Here is a 14,620-nt window from a genome sequence, read left to right on the forward strand (position 1 = left end):
CCGCCTGGGTCCCCCGAGGGCGGAGGGCGGCGGGAAAGGGGCCCCGGGGCCTCGCCTGCTCCCCCAGCCCCGGGCCACTCCCGACTCGGCCCGCCCTCCTCCCCCCCAGGCTCCGGGCGGGGCGGCCCGTGAGTCAGCCGCGACCCGACCCGGAGGACCGAGCGGTAGGAGCTGGTGGGAGGTCGCGGGCCGGCCGAAGGCCGAGCGGGGAGCGAGCGGCCCGACCCGCCCGCGTGGAGCCGAGGGGCGTCGGCCCGGCCCAGGTCCTGCGCCCGGAGACCCGCCCTCCGCCCCTCCCAGCGCCCCGGCGCCCGGCGCTTCCTGGTCCCCGCCGCAGCCATGGCCGAGGAGCAGCCGCAGGTCGAGCTGTTCGTGAAGGTGAGAGCCTCTGCCCTGCCCGCACTCCGGCCCCGCGCTCCCGACGGCGCGCTCGCCCCTCCCTGGGCCGGCCTGACCCCCGCCCAGCTCCCTGCCGCGCCCCCCCCCCCCCGGCCCCAGCTCCCTGCCGCCCGCCCCCCCCCCCCGGCCCCATCTCCCTGCCGCCCGCCCCCCCCACCCCCGGCCCCATCTCCCTGCCGCCCGCCCCCCCCACCCCCGGCCCCATCTCCCTGCCGCCCGCCCCCCCCACCCCCGGCCCCGGCTCCCTGCCGCCCGCCCCCCCCACCCCCGGCCCCGGCTCCCTGCCGCCCGCCCCCCCCACCCCCGGCCCCAGCTCCCTGCCGCCCGCCCCCCCCCCCCGGCCCCATCTCCCTGCCGCCCGCCCCCCCCACCCCCGGCCCCATCTCCCTGCCGCCCGCCCCCCCCACCCCCGGCCCCATCTCCCTGCCGCCCGCCCCCCCCACCCCCGGCCCCATCTCCCTGCCGCCCGCCCCCCCCACCCCCGGCCCCATCTCCCTGCCGCCCGCCCCCCCCACCCCCGGCCCCGGCTCCCTGCCGCCCGCCCCCCCCACCCCCGGCCCCGGCTCCCTGCCGCCCGCCCCCCCCACCCCCGGCCCCATCTCCCTGCCGCCCGCCCCCCAACCCCCGGCCCCAGCTCCCTGCCGCCCGCCCCCCCCACCCCCGGCCCCATCTCCCTGCCGCCCGCCCCCCAACCCCCGGCCCCATCTCCCTGCCGCCCGCCCCCCCCACCCCCGGCCCCAGCTCCCTGCCGCCCGCCCCCCCCACCCCCGGCCCCGGCTCCCTGCCGCCCCCGCCCCCCCCACCCCCGGCCCCGGCTCCCTGCCGCCCCCGCCCCACCTGCGGTCTGTGGGACGGGAGCGGGTGGCTCCGGAGGGGAGGACAATTGAGGTGGTGGAGAAAGAGTTCTAGGCGCAACCCTGGAAAGTTTGTACAAGTGCAAGTTCCCATCAGCCCGAAGGACTCCACGGTGGGGAAAAGGGAGGGTTCCTGAGGGGGGGGCACACGCGGAGGGAAGGACCGAGAAGGAGGGTAGCAGGGTGGGGGGGGGGGGCAGGGGAAAACATCAGGACATGCGGCCTCAGGAGGGTGGGGGGTGGGGGAGGCTTGGAGAAATGTGTGAGAGAGTGTGTGTGTGTGTGTGTGTGTGTGTGTGAGAGAGAGTGGGTGAGAGTGTGTGTGAGTGGGTGGGTGTGAGTGGGTGAGAGTGTGTGTGAGTGGGTGGGTGTGTGAGAGTGTGTGTGTGTGTGTGTGTGTGAGAGAGAGTGGGTGAGAGTGTGTGTGAGTGGGTGGGTGTGTGAGAGTGTGTGTGTGTGTGTGTGTGTGAGAGAGAGTGGGTGAGAGTGTGTGTGAGTGGGTGGGTGTGAGTGGGTGAGAGTGTGTGTGAGTGGGTGAGTGTGTGAGAGTGTGTGTGTGTGAGAGTGAGAGTGGGTGTGTGTGAGTGTGTGTGTGAGCGGGTGTGTGTGTGTGAGTGTGTGTGAGTGGGTATGTGTGTGAGAGAGAGTGTGTGTGTGTGTGTGTGCGCGCATGTGTGAGAGAGTGTGTGTGTGTGAGAGTGGGTGTGTGTGTGAGTGTGTGTGTGAGCGGGTGTGTGGGTGTGTGTGAGTGTGAGTGTGTGTGAGTGGGTATGTGTGTGAGTGAGTGTGGGTGGGTGTGAGTGGGTGTGAGTGGGTGTGGTAGGGAGCCCTGGGAGTGGGAAGAGGTCCACTGGGAAAGGGGTGGAAGGACAGGGGAGTGGGAGTGGAGTGCAAGAAGCTGGGCTGGCCAGGCGGTGGGTGGAGAAGGGCCTGGGGACCTGGGGAGAGAGAAGGCGGGTGTGGAGGAGATGAGAGTTCCGCTGTGGCTGCCTCCGGCTGGGCTAGGCTCACCTAGGGCCTTTAGGGTTTGGAGGCTGTAGAAGCAGGAGAGAAAGAATTGCCCCAACTCTCCCCCCTCTGTGGGTGTGGATGTGGAGATGTGGGCCCATAGCATTTGGGTATCAAAACCGCAGGCCAGACCTGGCCCGGTAGCTCAGTTGGTTAGGTGTCGGAATACACCAAGGTTGCAGGTTCGACCACTGCCAGGGCACATGCAAGAATCAACCAATGAATGAATAAATAAGTGGAACAACACATCGATTTTTCTCTGCCCCCCCCCCAAATAATTAAAAACAACAGCAACAACCGCAGGCCCGGCCTGCGCCGTTCCCACCCTGCTCCCTTCGCCACCGGGCTGTGCCTCCCCTCTCTGGCCCTCATCTCTCGGCCCTCCTTCCCCTGGGCAGACACCGGCTTCTTGTTTGCCTATTCTCCCCACCCCTCACTTCCCTGCTTCCTTTCTCTCCGCTTCCCCTCTTTTGTTCGCTTGCCCGCTTTTGTTCATCTTGTCTTTGTGTGTTCCTGCCCGTTTCTCCCTCGTCTTCATGCTTTACTCCTCAGGCAGCCATTCCCTGTCCCTTCGCTCAGCCAAGTGCCTGGCCCGCCCCGGGTGTGGTCCCCACCTCACTCTCACACTCGCCTCAGGGGCTACTTTTACTCCCGGGTGAGTGTGTGCTGCAGAGTTCTGGCCCTGGGTCCTGTGTGAGGAGGAGTATCTGGCGCCAGAGGGCTTGTGCCGGGAGACCGGCAGGCAGGGCCGGGGGAGAGGAAGGTGGCGTCTACCACGGGTCGGCCGCCTCACGGCTCCCTGCCCCCACTCCTTGGCAGGAAGGAAGCGGCTAAGGCTGGAGGCACCGGTGAAATGAATCATCCGGAGCCTAGGGGGCGGTGTCCCTTGAGGGATGAGGTCACCGCTTGCCAATTAGAGAGCAGCCCCTCTACATCTCTAGGGCGAGGCTGTGAGCCCCTCGACTCCCCAGCAGCTGCCCAGAAACGGAGTGGGTGGAGGTATAAGAACCAGAACTCTGCTTGCAAACCCTGCCCCGCCTCTCCTGTCCTCAGGCGCTACTCCAATCCGGAACCCAGGCGCTAGCCTACATCTCTGGCCTCACCAAGTCCCTCTCTCGGGGCTACTTCATGGGTTGGTCTGAGAATTAAAATGAGTTTTTGTGTGTAAAGTACTTAGAGTAGCACAAGGAAAACTATGCTACTGTCAGTCTTCTCTCTCCAGGGTCCAGATCCTCTCATTTCTCCACAACCCATCCCTCTGCCCACCTCTCGCCTATACTTCAGTATTTGAAAAACCAGAAGCCAGCCTTTGTAGAAAATGTTTCCACTGATCTGCTCTAGATTTGACTGAGCCCAGGGTGGAGTACCCAGTTCTGGAGAGAGAGAGAGGAGAGAGAGAGAGAGAGAGAGAGAGAGAGAGAGAGAGAGAGAGAGAGAGGAGGTCTGGGAATAGGATATGCCCAGAATGGCCTGGGGATGGGTGGGGTACACCAGACCTAACTTGAGGTGGGGCTTGCTTTTCAGGCTGGCAGTGATGGAGCCAAGATTGGAAACTGCCCCTTCTCCCAGAGACTGTTCATGGTGCTCTGGCTCAAGGGAGTCACCTTCAATGTCACCACCGTTGACACCAAGAGGTAGGCCCACTTCTGTTCCTCTAAACACCCTTTTGTGCTCACGCTCACACACAGTCACCTGTGTCTTCCATCCTGAACGTTTCCCTTCTACCAAGAGCCCCTTTCTCTTCCCACATCCCTCCATCTCCTTTTCCTGGTCCTCTCTGACCCCCTTTTCCAACCCGATGCGTGGCCTCTCTCTCCTACAGGCGAACTGAGACAGTACAGAAGCTGTGCCCAGGAGGGCAGCTCCCTTTTCTGCTGTATGGCACCGAAGTGCACACAGACACCAATAAGATTGAGGAGTTTCTGGAGGCAGTGCTGTGTCCTCCCAGGTATTGGGGTACTGGGAAAGGGGAGTGGGGGGAGCTGGGAGACTCTGAAGAAATAAAAAACAGATGGCGCCCTGGCCGGTTACTCAGTAGTTAGAGCGTCAGCACAAGAACCAGGTTCGAATCCTGGTCAAAGGCATGTCCCTGGGTTGCAGGTTCAATCCCTGGCGAGCAGGAGGCAACCAATCGATGTGTCTCTCTCACATAAATTTCCTTTTTTTTCTCTTTCTCCCCTCCCCCTCCCTTCCACTCTCTCTAAAAATCAATGGGAAAAATATCCTCACTCCTTGGGGTGAGGATTGAAAAACAAACAAGCCAGATGGTGACGGGGCTGAGGCAGGGGGGCTGAGGCTCCTCCAGGAGGATTCCTTATTTCTCCCCTTGGCTTTCAGGTACCCCAAGCTGGCAGCTCTGAACCCTGACTCAAACACAGCTGGCCTGGACATATTTGCCAAGTTTTCCGCCTACATCAAGAACTCAAACCCAGCACTCAATGACAGTGAGTCCTGTGGGCCAGAGGCCCCGGTCCCGGGAGGAACGAGAGATCCAGGGGATGGGAGGCATTTGGAGCACCTAGGAATTTAGATCTCAACATCAAGGGAGATGTTTTTGCTTAACTCCCATCTCTCCTTGCATTCTCATTGGCCATGACTCTTGAGTATCTCTCATTTTTTCCCTGGCCTCTTCTGCTCGACTGGGGTTGTTAGTTGGGTTGGCTTGGCTACTGGCCCGTTTTCTGGCAGAACAGGGTTATGCTTAAGAACAGTGACTTTAGCCCTAGCTGGTTTGTCTCAATGGATAGAGTGTTGGACTGAAAAGTCCCGGGTTCGATTCTGGTCATAGGCACATGCCCAGGTTGTGGACGCGATCCAGTTTGGGGTGTGCAGGAGGCAGCCAATCAATGATTCTCTCCCATCATTGATGTTTCTATCTCTCTCTCCCTCTCCCTTCCTCTCTGAAATCAATAAAATATATTTTAAAATATATTTTAAAAAGAAAAGAACAGTGACTCTATATCCAGACTACCTGAGTACAGATCCTCCTAGCTGGATGACTTTGGGCAATTCATTTAACCTCTCTATAAATCTATTTCCAGATCTATAAAATGAGCATAACAATACCTATTTTGTGGGTTGATGTGAGAATTAAATGAGTTTTTATATATAAAGTGCTTACAATAACAGAAAGCTAACTGCATTAGCTATTGTTAATTTGGACTGGCCTAGCATTAGTATTCACCCTCTCACCCCAACCTGCCCCCTGAACCTTCTAGAATTGGACTGTGTCAATCATTTGATGCTCTTGCCAATGCCCTCTCTTGTGCAGCCCTGGAGAAGGGGCTCCTGAAAGCCCTGAAAGTTTTAGACAATTACCTGGCATCCCCCCTCCCAGAGGAAGTGGATGAGACCAGTGCTGAGGACGAGGGCATCTCTCAGAGGAAGTTTCTGGATGGAAACGAGCTCACTCTGGCTGACTGTAACCTGCTGCCAAAGCTCCACATAGTGCAGGTGGGTGTTCGTGGTGGGAGGAGAGGATGGCCGCTGGGATGGCTTCCCGTGACGACCACTGCAGGGGTGATTTCTTTCTTAGGGCGGTTTCCATAGATTGCTACTAATAGTAGATGCCACCCCTTCCTTCTCAGCGGTCATGGCCCACAAGACTGTTGCTTGTGAAAATTATATTCCAAGATACAAGCTGGGTGCAAGCCGGCTGGCAGAGAGGAACACATCCCAGTGTTACTTTCAAGAATGCGCTTCCTGCCACTGGCACTGCCAGTCCCCAGGCCAGACCAGGCAGGCTCTTCCTACAACCAAAGCTTTGGCTCCTCATAGCTTGGGTTTCCACCTCCTCTTGTGGAAAATGAAAACTTGGTTCCCATCTTTTGTCACAGCCTTAAAGCTATGGTTTTAGTTTGTGAAATCTGGGCCCGATGTCAGTCTGCCACAGAGCTGCGGATTGAACACTGAAAGGCAAAGTGGTGTGATGCTTAGTCCTTGCCCCAAATGAAACAGAGAAAAGTCGCTGTGGAAATTTCAAGAGAAAAATTTAATCATTTGTGAATTGTAGCTCAATAAAACCAAGAGGAGAAAAGTAGTACCATTGGAATTGGTCTGAAAAGGGGCTTGTTATCAGTAAGTAGAGAGGAAAAGTGAAGACAGCATAGGACAATAAAGAGTTAAGAAAGCCGATTGGAGCAGATGATTCACGTGGCAGGTAAGAATCATAGGAAAGAAGAGCTAGACAGTGGCGACTTAATGCCTGGACAAGAAGGCTGGGGTAAGAGAAAGACCCAGCGGGGCAGCCCACTCTGGCTTCCCTGAGGCTAATGTTTGTTCCTCTCCCCACCCCAGGTGGTGTGTAAGAAGTACCGCGGCTTCTCCATCCCCGAGGTGTTCCGGGGAGTGCATCGGTACCTGCGCAATGCCTATGCGCGCGAGGAGTTCGCCTCCACCTGCCCCGACGATGAGGAGATCGAGCTGGCCTATGAGCAAGTGGCCAAGGCCCTCAAATAAACTCCCTCGGGGCGCCCGCGCCCCCTCCCCTCCATTTCCCCCCCACACACAAAGGCCCCGGGTGGTTTCCCTTGGCTACCCAAGGGACACACTCCAAAATGCCCAGTGGGCAGTGAATTCTGGAGACTTGTGCAGGACTGCCTGGGGGGTGGAGGGAAGGATGGAGGATCTGGGTGAGATTTTTATCATGGGGGGTGGGGGTGGGATTGATTGGTAGGACAATGTATTTCAGTAATAAAATACAGAATGAAAATCTAGTGTGATTACACAAAGGGGCTTGAAATGTGGGTAACCCGAATGCAGGGGGGGTCAGTGACCTTGAGCTCCGGGCAGAAGCCAGGAATTAGAAGAAAGGTGCTTGCAGTGATTTGGCCATTTTTACTGCCAGTCCATTGTCGCGTTGTCTCGTGGGTCCGTGCTGCGTTTGCTATCCAGCCTGAAGGGGCGGCCATGTCTGGGTGGGCCTGTGCAACGCTCGTCGGGCGGGGCCCAGTTCCGAGAAGGGGGCGCAGTCCTGGCGGAGTGGGCGCGGCGTCGCGGGGCGGCTGGGCGTGGCCTGCGGAGCCCTGCCCTGTCCCGTTCAGACAATGCCCTGGAGCCGCCAGACCGCCGAGCCCCTGCCCCACCGGAGCACTGGCCCTCGCCTACCCACGGACTCCTCGCAGCCAAAGCTCCAGCCCCCAAGGCTCGAGGAGCGGGGCTCTTCTCCGCCAACTCTGTCCTCACGGGGGTCGGGACCCCAGCCGAGATCACAGAGCGGCAGGAGCGGGGGTGGGCGCTGGAGGTGAGTCTGGAGCGGGCGGTGTTCCCCGACTGTTGGGGCCGGGATCGGGGTACCGGGCCCGTGCCTGCGCGGACAGAGTGCGGGGGGCGGGGCGGCATTTGAGTTGCGGAGCTGAATGGGGTGGACTTTGGGGAACGTAGAGCGGGAGGGAAGGGAAGGGTCCCGGAGCCTGGAGCGGCGCCCGCCGCCCGGAGCCACGCCCCCCGTTTCCCCGCCCTCCGGGTTTCGTTCGGACGCTCCCAGTCCTCCGGGACGCGGTCTGGTTCCGGCTGGGTCGCGCTGGGAGCGGAGTGCCCCGCTGGGTGGAGACGACATTTAACTCCTCCTCGCCCCTCTCGCCCTTTCTCAGTTGGCCCCTAGACTTCCATGCCCCGGGCCCTCTCCGCCCAGCTGCCTCCTGCCCCACAACCCTAGTGGGTTCCTCGCTGCACTTCGGGTCTGCACGGCGCGCAGCAGCGGAGGGTTAAGGGGGCGGGCCGCTGCATTTTTGGGGAGTGAGCGCATCCTAGCGGCTGCCAGAGGGGCCCCGGGCAGGAACCGCACGAAGCCCCTGAGCAGGGGCAACAGGTGTTCTGGAGATTGCGGGACCCTGCTCTTGCTCCTCGGACTCCCCCTAAACAGCAGATCGCCACGGGCGTTGGGTGGGCAGCCGAGGAAGGTCTGGAAGAGGTGGAGAGGAGCGGGAGGGGTGCCCCGCGGCCGGAGGAAGACCCCGCGTTCTCAACCACCTTCCCACGCCCTTCTCTGCGCCCTCTCTCTCCCCCCCGTCTCTTCTCCCAGACAGTTGAAGTAAAAAGAGGAAACTGAGAAGTCAGCGCTGCCGGAGGGGGCGACTGTGTGGATGGGATGGGGACGCCGGGGGAGGGGCTGGGCCGCTGCTCCCACGCCCTAATCCGCGGGGTCCCGGAGAGCCTGGCGTCCGGGGAGGGTGCGGGGGCTGGCCTCCCTGCCCTGGACCTGGCTAAAGCACAGAGGGAGCACGGGGTGCTGGGGGGTAAGTTGAGGCAGCGATTGGGGCTTCAGCTGCTAGAACTGCCTCCTGAAGAGTCGCTGCCGCTGGGACCGCTGCTCGGCGACACCGCGGTGATCCAGGGGGACACGGCCCTGATCACGCGGCCCTGGAGTCCTGCCCGCAGGCCAGAGGTGACGCCAGGGGGCGCGGGGGGGCATCCGAGGCTTCAGGGAAGAAGTGGGGTGGGAATGTCTCGGGCCCGCTCCTCTCGCCCTAAGGTGGATGGAGTCCGCAAAGCCCTCCAGGACCTGGGGCTCCGGATTGTGGAGATGGCGGACGAGAACGCGACGCTGGATGGCACTGATGTCCTCTTCACGGGTGAGGCTGGGTGCCCGTCCCCGGAGCTTGGCACAGGGGAGCAGGGTTTGGGAGACCGGGCCATCGTGGATCTTGCTTCCAACTCATCCCTCCCACCCCCACCCCCGCCCTTGAACCTCTTGGCCTCCGGGGCGCAGGCCGGGAGTTTTTCGTGGGCCTCTCCAAGTGGACCAACCACCGAGGAGCCGAGATCGTGGCCGACACATTCCGGGTGAGCAGCCGGGCCAGTCTCGGGGAGGGGTGCGGGGCGCCGAGGAGGGAGAGGCCGAGAGCAGCTGGCGGTGGAGGGAAAGGCTGAGGGGATCCCCCCCCCCGCCCCACCCGGGGCCCTGAGTACGTCCCCTCGCTCCCCTAGGACTTCGCCGTCTCCACAGTGCCGGTCTCCAGCCCCTGCCACCTGCGCAGCTTCTGCGGCATGGGGGGTCCCCGCACGGTGGTGGCGGGCAGCAGCGACGCTGCCCAGAAGGCGGTCCGGGTGAGCAGGGGCGGGGCCGGGGCGGGGCCCGGCCCAGGGACGTGGGCGTGGTTATGGGCCGGGGTGGGGGTGGGGCTCCGAAAATGAGCCCCAGCGCCTGCCCTCAGGGCGCCTTTCACCTGTGAAAACACGCGAGAAAACCAGGAGGTATAACTGGGCAGGGCGATGGAGATCAGGGAACAGTCGATTTACATTTACACGGTCTCCCAAAAATCCCCAGAGGGGGCATCTGAGCTGTGATTTGAAGGGTGGTTGGGGCCGATAGGTTGGGGCCGAAGAAAGGGAGATGGGGCCAAGGGGTTGCAGGTGGAAGAACTGCATGTGAATCTGAGGTGGAAATTAGCACAGGTAACTCAAGCGCTTAGAAGAGTGACTCCCAGTATGTGCTGTGTCCTGATTATTTCACCAACTAACAGTCCCCAGCACTCAGCCTGGGAGGGCAGCCAGGCCCGGGGTGCAGAGGCTCTGAGACTTGAATGCTGCCTCTTTCCTCTACACCAGGCCATGGCGGTGCTGACGGACCACCCCTACGCCTCCCTGACCCTCCCAGATGATGCAGCCGCTGACTGTCTCTTTCTGCGTCCTGGGTTGCCTGGTGTGCCCCCTTTCCTCCTGCACCGTGGAGGGGGGGACCTGCCCAACAGCCAGGAGGTGAGGGGGGGAGGGCAGAAGCTCCACCAACCACCACCAGAGAAAGGCATCTCAGGCCTTCCTAGGAGGAGGAGGAGGGAGGGAGTCCTTACATGGAAGCCTGAGTGGGACCGTTCTGATCTGGCTGCAAGGGGTATGTGGTTGTCTCACTCCCATCTCCCCATCCCATGTCCTCCCTGCAGGCACTGCAGAAGCTCTCTGATGTCACCCTGGTCCCTGTGTCCTGCTCTGAACTGGAGAAGGCAGGAGCTGGACTCAGCTCCCTCTGCCTGGTACTCAGCACACGCCCCCACAGTTGAGGGCCTGGCCTTGGGGTCTTGGCTGGTCAGGGATAGGGCAGTATAGGGAGTAGCAGGGGAAGGAGGATTAGACAAAGGAGGGTGAATAGTGGGAACAGGGCCCCTAGGTAGGGGGAGGGCATAGTGTGGGAAAAAGGAGAGAGGTCATTGGGTGAGTCTTCTCTCCCAGAACTAATAAAATAGAACTGACCCTTCCGACTGGGCTGTGGCTGCTGTTTTACTGGGGCAGAGGGACAGGGGCAGGGCTGAAACCAGGGTTGGGGATAGTGAGGGAAGGAGGCCTCTTTCATTCCTCAAACCCTCATTAGGCACTCGCTGACTCATTGCCCAGCCCTGTATCATAGGTGCTCGGGCACAAGCATGTACAGGGCAGAGGAGAGAGAGCATGGGTGGATTACTTGCTGAATTTATCTAAAGCTCAGATGACTCAGAGATTGTTAGATTACTAACCCACCCATCGTTGTTGATAGGAAGAAATAACACTTGCAGAAATACTCATTTTTGTTGACTCATTTACTGAGGCTTAGCAGTGCTATGAAAAGGGCCATCTCCTGATATCAGGAAACTCACAATTCTTGAACATTGTTTTTAAACAGAAAGACAGGTTGTGATGGAACAAGTTACAGGAGGCTATTGCTATGAGAGAAACAAGGGGATTCCCAGGGCATCAAAATGTATGCAGTGTGGCAAGGGATCGGGAACAGCTTCCAGAAGGCTGCACTTGAACTGAGTCCTGAGGATGAGTAAGAACCAGCCAGGCAGGTAGTGGAGAGGAAGGAAAAGTGTAATCTATGAAGAAGGCATCTTGGCACCGGACAAAGGCATACAGCACTTGGGGCCTTTGGGCGATTTCTCCAAGGCTGGTGTGTGTATGTGATGTGACAGACATAAGCCTAGAGAGTAGACAGAGTGCTGCACTTCTGTGTACCCAAAGCCAAGGCCCCTGGGCCCAGGGCTGACGCTTAAGGAAGGAAATACTACAGATATGAAATACAGGCTGTCAGAAGTTAGTAAGTATTTGGGGAGGATCTACCTGCCTTCAGGGAGGAGGGCAAGGGAAAAAGGATTGAGGTGGGTTTCTGGGTAATCCAGGAAATGAGGAGCATACATTCAGGTGGCAGTGCTGGGCATGAAGAAGGGTGTGGATTTGACAGTGATGTTAAAATAGAACAGAAGGACTTGGTTCATTGTGTGACAGGAAGGATGCTGCATGACTCAGTTTCTGGCCTGGGCAAAAGGGTTGATCAAGAGGGAATACAGAGGAGGATTGAGTGAGAGGTTTGGAGATGACGATGAGTCTTGGACATGCTGTATGACAATGTGTAGGGCCAGATAGACAGGGGTGTCTGAGGGACAGTTTGGAAATCCCTCAGCTGGCATCTGAGCTGGAGAGTTCTGGGTGTCATTTGCCAAGGTGAGGGCTGAGGCCACCGTGGATAACTTCCCAGAAGAGGAAGATAAAGGGACAAACCTAGAATGGTGGGGAATACCGTGGCGGTAGGGAGAAAGGAAGAGGAGTCCAGAAGGAAGACATCAGCATTAATGAAAAACAGCTTTGCCCTAACCGGTTGGGCTCAGTGGATAGAGCGTGGGCCTGCGAACTGAAGGGTCCGAGGTTCGATTCCGGCCAAGGGCTTGTACCTTGGTTGCGAGCACATCCCCAGTAGGGAGTGTGCAGGGGGCAACTGATCAATGTTTCTAGTTCTCTCTTCCTCTCTGTAAAAAAATCAATAAAATATTTTTTTAAAAAAAAGAAAGAAAGAAAAACAGCTTAAAGAAGGGAGTAATCAAAAGCCAAGCCAGATGAATGCTAAAGAACGTCTGCTGGGCGTGGCCATTAGGACCTCACTGGCAGCCTCATGGGAGCAGAATGCAGAAGCACATGGAGGACACAGGTGTAACCCCTGGTTCAAGGAGCTTGACTGGAAGGGAGGGAAGAGATGGAGCGACTCTCTTGGAGGGCTGAGATGGGGAACAGGTCTCGGTGAGCTTTAGAGAGGGCACCAGTGGTAAAGGAGACATGGAGGGCATAGGAGGTGGGGTAGCTGAAGGAGCAAGATCAGTGGCAGAGACAGCCTGGAAGCCAGGTCTCCTGACTCCCAGTCTAGTGCTCCTTTCTATCCTATGGTGCCTTCATTTTCCGGGGAGAGTCGAAGAGGGAGAGGGTAGTTCTGGAGAGCTGGAGCCCCCAGCTTGTGAAGTTTGGAGTAAGGGCTTTCCTTCAAACGACAACTGCATAGATGGTGGAGGAGTCAGCAGGGACCACTGGGGACAGCCGGCAGGGCTGGCTGAGGGCCACACGATCCAGGTCTGCGTAGAGCAGGCTCTGCAAGGTGGGGAGGAGGGCAATGTCTCGGAAGTCTGATTCCTTAGCAATCCAGGCCTCTGTCTCTCTCGGTCCAATTTTCTCAGGGATCCTGGCCGGGTCCTCCCATCCCCAAGCCCTCACCGACTCCTGGTCCAGGTCCCCCGCAGTCTTGGGCTCCTCGGCCTTTGCTGGTCTCTGGGGCTCGGCTTTCACTCGTGGGACTATGTGAGGAGGACAGAGCTGAAGGGTTGAGAGAAGGTGACCAACTTGTCTGCTCCCTGCAAGGGCTCAGACTCGGGAATTGCCGGGTCGGGATGTGCGGGTAGGAAAAGGAAAAGGGTGGGGTTAGGCTCACCAGATCTGGGGAGTGGCCGCGGCGGGCGTGGAGGCGAGCGCCTGACAGGGATGTGGAACAGTCATCGTCTTTAAGAGCCACCAGTGTTGTCTCTCTGGTTCCCGGCGGCTCCAGGCCGCGCCCACCACCACCCTGCGACTTGCAGGTTCGGTCCGCAGGAGAACGCAGGCTCCACCCCACGGGCGGTTCTCTCCCCGCTCGGATCCTGCGTCAGCTGAGCTTCCCCAGCCAGGGCTCCACCCACCAGCCTGCGGCCTCACCCCTGTTCTCCAAACCGAGCCACACCCCAAGGCTTCGGAAACCCTCCCGCCCCTGGCCGCGCCCCTCGAGCTCACCTGCGCTGCCACCAGACCGCACCCAACGCTCCTAGTCCCAGCACCAGCCCGGCGCCCAGCAGTAGGATCAGGAGCTCGGGATACACGGACCCTGGGGGAACGGGGAAGGGCGTGGTCAGCGGTTCGAGGGCACACAGCCAGCTCTCCCTCTCAGGAATCCCAACCAAGGCTCCTCTCCCCGTCGGGAGGTGTCCGCTTGAAGTCCCCCTGCGCGCGGGGGCTTCGACCTACCCAGGCTGGGCCCGGACCCCCTGCAGTCGGCCGCGTCCCCCAGCACGTGGAGCACCGTGTGGCTCTCGTCCTCGTGGCGGCCCCTGCAGATGAAGGTGCCCGAGTCCCCTGCGCTCAGAAGCAGCTCTAGCCGCCGGATACCAGGGTGGTCCAGGACTCGTAGGCGGCCGGCAAAGGGCTGGGCAGGAGACACGGTGGGGGTCCCGCTTGAAGATGCCCACAGGATCCGGCGGCGTCCTTTGGGCAGGCCCTTGCAGGCCGGGAAGCTGGGCGCCCAGACCCAGCGGATGGGATGGGAGACCCCTGCGCAGGAGAGATTCACCCGGTCCCCGGGACGGCCGTCCAAGGAAACTACGGGAGGCAGAGCCGGGGTGGTTAGGGCAAGTCCGCAGGCGAGGCGACTCCCCCTCCCCTCCCCTCTCCCACCGTCCTGGGTCTTCGCGCACACATCCCGCTCCGCAGTCGCCCCCGCCCCGGGCCTCCGACTTGCCTCGCTCATGCTGACTCCCCAGGGACAGCCTGCCCCCGGGGTCCCCCTGAGCCCTCCACAGCAGCAGCAGCAGTAGCTGCAGAGCCAGGGCCATGGCTGGGATGTGATGGGGAGAGGAGGCGAGTGAATCAGCGGAGGAGACCGGAGGGAAATGGGGGGGAGGGGAGCGGGGGTCGGCGGGGCTGGGAGCTCCGATAAGAGGGGGCGGGCCCCCCCGCTGTCCGGATCCCTCTGGGAGCACTCAGGCAAGCTCACCGCCCTCAAACAATGCTCCCTGGCTGTGCGCGCTCGGCCGTTGGCGCCAGCATTTCCCAGGCTTTCACTCCTGCAACCGAGCAGGTCGGAGCATCACGAATTCTGCATCCCGGCCGGGTTCAAAACCTGCCTTCACCACTGCTGGCTGCGTGCTGTGGGCAAGTCGCCTAACCTCTCCGGGCCTGTTGGCTCATCTACAAAAGCACCTGCGTTGTACAGGATTGTGAGAACTAAATGACTCCTCAAACGCCCAGGACAGGGTGACTCACGGGAACACGAAGTACTTTCCACTGTCTCACTGTCTGTTTTTACGGAGAGGGCCCCTGCCTCCTGCCTCTGTGCCCACGCGGTCCCTCAGCCACGCGCCACCCGGACCGGCAGGTTTTGG

At 60.3% G+C, this 14,620-nt stretch overlaps 3 protein-coding genes across 5 annotated transcripts; 2 read left to right on the forward strand and 1 right to left on the reverse strand.

The window, feature by feature from the left end:
• The first annotated feature begins 128 nt into the window (after positions 1-128).
• CLIC1 (chloride intracellular channel 1) lies at positions 129-6,889 on the forward strand. 2 transcript variants are annotated; one of them, XR_009453570.1, is made up of 7 exons: positions 129-378; positions 3,786-3,895; positions 4,084-4,209; positions 4,599-4,705; positions 5,533-5,714; positions 5,849-6,420; positions 6,558-6,696. XR_009453570.1 is itself a non-coding variant. In XM_059702418.1 (6 exons), the coding sequence occupies exons 1-6, from the start codon at positions 340-342 to the stop codon at positions 6,717-6,719; spliced, it is 726 nt and encodes a 241-aa protein (XP_059558401.1). In that variant the 5' UTR covers positions 137-339; the 3' UTR covers positions 6,720-6,889. The 2 variants fall into 2 exon arrangements, 1 of the variants encoding a protein (XP_059558401.1); XM_059702418.1 differs by lacking the exon at positions 5,849-6,420 and having other exon boundaries at positions 137-378; positions 6,558-6,889.
• Positions 6,890-7,369: 480 nt separating this feature from the next.
• On the forward strand, positions 7,370-10,453 carry DDAH2 (DDAH family member 2, ADMA-independent). Of its 2 annotated transcripts, none has more exons than XM_059702416.1 (7): positions 7,370-7,503; positions 8,284-8,646; positions 8,734-8,833; positions 8,971-9,044; positions 9,189-9,308; positions 9,810-9,959; positions 10,142-10,453. In XM_059702416.1, the coding sequence occupies exons 2-7, from the start codon at positions 8,350-8,352 to the stop codon at positions 10,256-10,258; spliced, it is 858 nt and encodes a 285-aa protein (XP_059558399.1). In that variant the 5' UTR covers positions 7,370-7,503; positions 8,284-8,349; the 3' UTR covers positions 10,259-10,453. The 2 variants fall into 2 exon arrangements, with proteins under 2 accessions (XP_059558399.1, XP_059558400.1); XM_059702417.1 differs by having other exon boundaries at positions 7,372-7,503; positions 8,288-8,646.
• A 1,555-nt stretch (positions 10,454-12,008) lies between these two features.
• On the reverse strand, positions 12,009-14,073 carry MPIG6B (megakaryocyte and platelet inhibitory receptor G6b). Its single transcript, XM_059702438.1, has 6 exons — positions 13,978-14,073; positions 13,488-13,838; positions 13,257-13,347; positions 12,922-12,962; positions 12,708-12,787; positions 12,009-12,584 (listed from the first exon to the last, which is right to left on the reverse strand). Exons 1-6 carry the CDS (start codon positions 14,069-14,071, stop codon positions 12,480-12,482), a joined length of 762 nt encoding a protein of 253 aa, XP_059558421.1. The 5' UTR covers positions 14,072-14,073; the 3' UTR covers positions 12,009-12,479.
• Positions 14,074-14,620: the final 547 nt, after the last annotated feature.

The sequence above is a fragment of the Myotis daubentonii genome, chromosome 6 (genome assembly GCF_963259705.1).
Source record: "Myotis daubentonii chromosome 6, mMyoDau2.1, whole genome shotgun sequence".
NCBI lineage: Eukaryota > Metazoa > Chordata > Mammalia > Chiroptera > Vespertilionidae > Myotis > Myotis daubentonii.